Genomic DNA, 5,065 nt, shown 5'->3' with positions numbered 1-5,065 from the left:
GAAAGGAGAAAGGAAAACATGGTGGCCGAGCGTCAATAAAATGCACACGCACATATATTACATACAAACACAAAAATAAAATACGAAAACATTTACTCTTCTCTTTCCAGTAGCAATGGTCTTGGCCATAAACGTAGAACGCCAGCCAGTACAGGAGATAACGCCTGACATTTCCTTGAGCCCTTTCCCCTCTCCCGCCCCCTCCAATAATTAATTTAAAAAGCTGCACTCTCTTTGTGTTAAAAACACTACTTTTATAAATAATTTAATATCCTCCCTTCCCAGGAAATGCCAGTTGCCGGACAGGAGAAAAGGTTTCTTTTGGCACAGTGATGCATTGCTTTGCAGTACAGACCTACGGCTCCTCAGCAGACCCTGGCCCCCTCCCCTACTCTCTCGCTGCTGTTCCCGGCCCCCTCCCTCCTCCCCGCCCTCCCAAGCGCACAGCGCATCCCCCAGCGGCCGCCACCGCGCCCCTCCGCGGGGCACCCCCGCCCTGCTGCCCCAGGCTTCGGTAGCAGGAGATGTGGGGACAAGAGAGGGGCATAGAAAGGAGATATGGCGAGGGACTGGCTTAAGTCAAGTAGTCTCAACGAACAGTAAGAAGCACTTGAGGCTCATGGCTATGTCCAAACCGACAGTTTGATTTTTTCCTATTTTTTCCTTTTTTTTTTTTTTTTTTTTTTTTTTTGGCTTAAGTTAAACCCACTGTCATTTCACTAAGGCACAGTCACCGAGGCTTTTGCTTGGAGGCTGTGGTCGCCTCTGAAGTTTAAAGTGCGGGATCCAGAGCCTCCTCCTTTCCCCCTCCACGCCTCCCCGGGCAGGTCCCTCGCAGGGGAGGAGGGGGGCTCCATTAAGCCAGCGGGGTCTCCACGGCGTACGGCTGGAACGGGGCCGAGCCCCCCGCCGCCGGCGGCAGCGGCCCGGCCAGCCGGAGGGGCGCGTACAGCGGGGAGCCGGGCGGCGGCCCCCGCCCGCCCTTGGGGATTCCGCCGTGGAACAGCGGCGCCCGCGGCCGCTCCGCCAGCGACACCGCCTCCCCCGGGGCCAGCGCGGGCCGCCCGCCCCCCAGCAGCAGCGGCGGCGGCGAGGGCTCTCCCAGCCCGTAGGCGCAGAGCTGCAGGAGGCCCCCGCCGTAGAGGGCGGCGGCGGGCGGGGGCTGCGCGGCAGGTGGGTAGGGCAGCAGCGGGTACGGGCCGGGCAGCAGGTGCGGGGCGGCGGGCGGTGCCGGCCACAGGAGGCGGCCGTGCGGGGTCGGCGGCGGCTGCGGGGCGGCGCGGGGTCCTGCCGGCCGCTGCAGGAGGCTCTCGATGGCGAAGGAGCTGGAGAACTTGGCAGCGCCGCCGCCCGCCGGCCTCGCCCCGCCGCCCCCCGCCGCTGCCTCCTTGGCTCCCGGCGCGCAGTGACAGGGCGAGGAGGCGCAGCAGCACCGCGGGGAAGCGCCGGGGGACGCGGCGCCCGCTCCGGCCGCCTCCTGCGGCACTTGCGGCGGGACGCCGGCGGCGGGGCGGGCGGGCTGCGGCGGCGGGGCGGCGCGGCTGAGGCGCTTGCGGCGGCGGCGGAAGACGCCGTCGGCGAAGGTGTACTCGCTGCTGGGGTTCAGCATCCAGTAGTTGTCCTTGCCCCAGGGCCGCGCCGGGTCGCGCAGCACCTTGACGAAGCAGTCGTTGAGGGAGAGGTTGTGGCGCACCGAGTTGCGCCAGCCGGTGTAGGCGCCGCGGAAGAAGGGGAAGCGGCTCATCAGGTAGTCATTGATCTCGGCCAGGGTCAGGCGGCCGCCGGCCGAGTCGCGGATGGCCATGGCGATGAGCGCGATGTAGGAGTAGGGCGGTTTCGGGCGCCGCGTGTAGGGTTTCCCCTTGGCGCTCTCGGCAGGCGGCGGCGGCGGGGGCTGCGGCGTGGGGGGCGGCGGCGGGGGATGCCCCGGCCGCCCGGCCCCGCCGCCCGGGCTGTTGGCCGCGCAGTCACCGTCCGAGCCCAGCTCGCTCTCCGCCGGAGCGGGGGAGAGCGAGCCGCTGCCTTCCTGGTCGCTGCCGGTGCTCAGCTTGTCTTCATAGTGCTGCGAGAACACTTCCAGCTTCATGGCGGCGCCGCCGCCGGCCCCCCCGCACCCCGCGGCTCCGCTGGGCGGGCGCGACCCCCGCCCCTCGGCGCGGCCTCAAGGGAGGCGGGAGGCAGCCAGGCGACCCAGCGGCTTTCTGTCCCCTCGCCGGCTTGGACAGCTCCGCGGCCGCAGGCGCCCGCCTCAGCCCCGCTCGGTGCCCGGGTCGCTAGCACGGGCCGGCCCCTTCGCGGCCGGTGGGCGCCGAGGACGGACTGCGGTGCCCTGCCGCCTTCGGGACCGGGCGATTCCTCCGGGCTTCCACCTCCTTCTTCCCCACTGGGGTGCTCGCTCTCCTATCGCCCCCTTTTTGTCCTTCTCGCTCTTTACTCTCGCTGCTCCATGGGGCCGAAGGAGAGGGGCGAGGAGGTCCCCGTGGAGCCGGTGCGAGTAGAGGGCGGGCGGGCGGCTGCCGGAGCCGGCACTTCTCCGCGTCCGCCCGGGCTCGGTGCTCCTCGGGGGCGCTGCCGCTGCTGCCGTTCGGCGCTCCCCGGGCGCGGGGAGAAGCTCTCGAGGGCCGTCGGGGATACTCCGCTCTCTCCGGCTTCGAGCCCTGTCAGTGCCGGGACGCCGGGCTGGCTCCTCGCTGCGTGGCGGGCAGTAGACGGGTTATTAGGGTTATTAGTGTTATTGTCATTATCTCTCCCTTCCCCTGTGGTTGTGTGTCTCTCCACCACTTTCAGACCAGCCCATTATAACGCCGGCGAGAGGCGGAGCCAGGACAAAGATCTGAAAGGGTGGTGGGTGGAGAAGCAAGGTAGCAAAGGTGGGTATGCCCTAATAAGCCGTATCAGAGCCATAATTAGCCAAGATGACAGCGAGGTCTTGTTGGAAAGTTATTTTACGAAACTTGTTTGTATTTTCTCCTGCCAGGTCCCTCCCCTTCCCCGGGTATTTCGAACGAAGCCGCAGTTCGGCGCGACTAAGCAGACCCGGCCCGCCTCCCAGGTGTAAAATGCAGAATGACTTATAGGTGGCAGAGCTGAACCTGTTACGTGCAGTGATTTATTTTAATAGCGCCGTACAAAGCAACAAGTTGTAATATGACAGCTCAACAACCTGTTGGAAAATAATACATGGCTTTGCAGTTGTGAATTCTTAATGATTTATGTAGCCTGACAAAACTGTTTCAGTCCTGGTCTTCTCTTTCCTTCTGTCATAAGCACACCTGGTGCAGAGGTAGAATGGGAACAGGTAGGCAATGCTTTGGAGTTTTGCTATGAGAGAGTTAGTCAAAGCCTTAACCTCAGTTTTACGTGTGCTACTGTTTCTGTAGTAGCATTGCTTAAGCTCTTCTGGATGGTGTGTTTGTAACCTCTCTCTTACAACTGCCACTCTCTAGTAAAATCTTTTATTGTGTAGGTTTTGGGTTCGGGTGTTTTTAATGGTAACTTTAACATTTTTAAAATCACTGCGAGTCTGTAAATTTCTCATAAAACTTAGGACTATGTATTCTGCAATTTTACCTAGACATTCTTCTTCTTTAAAAAAATTAGTCATCCTTTTTGGGTTTCTTTTTAGGTTTAAGTTGTCAGGGTCTTGCCCTCCTTCAGAGGTTTTTTTTTTTTTCCTCCTTCAACATTATGCTAGGTAGAAGAACTCAATGACGAGAGCTAGCTGGCAGCAGCTTCTCTGAAAACTCCCTGTTCTGCTCACTGTTCAGAGTCCATTGCAAAATTCCATTTCACTTCATATGGCAGTAGCGCTGGTGTCTGCAAAACAATAACAGTAACGTCAGCAGAAATCCAGTGTGGTGCTTATGTTTTATTTCTCATATGTATGCTTTGAATTTTGTGTCCTGGAGTAAGAGTTGGATTGCTCCATATTTTCCAAAAGCAGTCTTTCTAAATCAGACCTTAGTTTAGAATAAATACATAATGCAGAGTCACTCTGGTTAGAACTATTCCACTGTGGTCTGGCTCTCAAGAAGTATTGGAGAGGAAGATGAAAAAAATGCAGGTTTAAAAGACTAAGAGGAGAAACAAACAGCCCTACTTTCTATCTTGATCTCTCTTGAACAGAATATATGTTCCCCCCCACACACCTGTATTTTGTTTCAAAGCTTTGCCATTTCTTCAGTCTGCATGAGTTTACATGGTAAATACTGAAGAGTGAGAGGTTCTTATGTCCCCCTCTTGAAAACTTTAATAGAAATAATAATACACTGGATGTCTTGCTGTTCTCACAAAAGCTGTACCACTTGAGAAAACAGGCAATTCAGAAAGACAAAAATAAGAGGAGGGAGACCTCTCTTGGTTCATTGTTGTTGTTGTCTCCATGTGATGTAAACTGAAATCCTTCAGTAAAGTGTTGTCTTAGCTGTAGGTGCCAATGTTTGTGTTTAAGGGTATGGGAAAAAGGTATAATTCCTTCCAAAACTCATATTTTCTATGATGATGCCAATGGCAAGGGTAGGTTTGTTCCTCTTCCTGCTTTTGTTGTAAATAGCAGTGAAGTAGCGATGATTTGCTAGCTTGCCTTTGATGTTTATTTTATTACCGTTCTACTATTTGTGTGGAAAATGTACACATTGTCTCTTATCTTTATTCAAAGAACTTAAAAAGTCATTCAAATGCTGTAGGTAAACACGTCAGACATAACAGAAGCTTTTTCACAGCCATACTTCAAAACTAGGAGTGGATGGCAAAGCTGGTTTTACAAGATTCAAGAGGGGACAGAAGCTTGTACTCAAAATAATACAAAGATAGCTATTAATGGGTGGGAGCAGGGAACCTTTCTGAGATCAGCACTGATTCTTGTTGTGGCTCAAGGCCCCTTTGCTATCTCTGAGCCAGTGCCTGTTGTAAACTCTACCTTGAAATCTCTGGTGGCTCTGACCTGAGAAAATATATGAAAGGTGCTTATGAAAGGTCTGTGCTGGGTTTAAACAGAGCCTTCCTGGCCTGAGTGAGAGCAATATCAAGCCCATTGCTAGTGCTGCTAATGAAACACAAGCAAAGT

The 5,065-nt window shown here is 55.8% G+C and overlaps 1 protein-coding gene across 1 annotated transcript; it reads right to left on the bottom strand.

Annotated features, from left to right (window-relative positions):
- Window positions 1-628: 628 nt before the first annotated feature.
- Window positions 629-2,826, bottom strand: FOXQ1 (forkhead box Q1). Its single transcript, XM_071452969.1, has one exon. It carries the CDS (start codon window positions 2,084-2,086, stop codon window positions 857-859), a length of 1,230 nt encoding a protein of 409 aa, XP_071309070.1. The 5' UTR covers window positions 2,087-2,826; the 3' UTR covers window positions 629-856.
- Between the last annotated feature and the right edge of the window lie 2,239 nt (window positions 2,827-5,065).

This window comes from Agelaius tricolor, unplaced genomic scaffold (assembly GCF_023055355.1).
Source record: "Agelaius tricolor isolate 1412-34295 unplaced genomic scaffold, bAgeTri1.0.p SCAF_2, whole genome shotgun sequence".
Taxonomy (NCBI): Eukaryota; Metazoa; Chordata; class Aves; order Passeriformes; family Icteridae; genus Agelaius; species Agelaius tricolor.
This window is presented reverse-complemented; position numbering and strand designations above follow the sequence as displayed.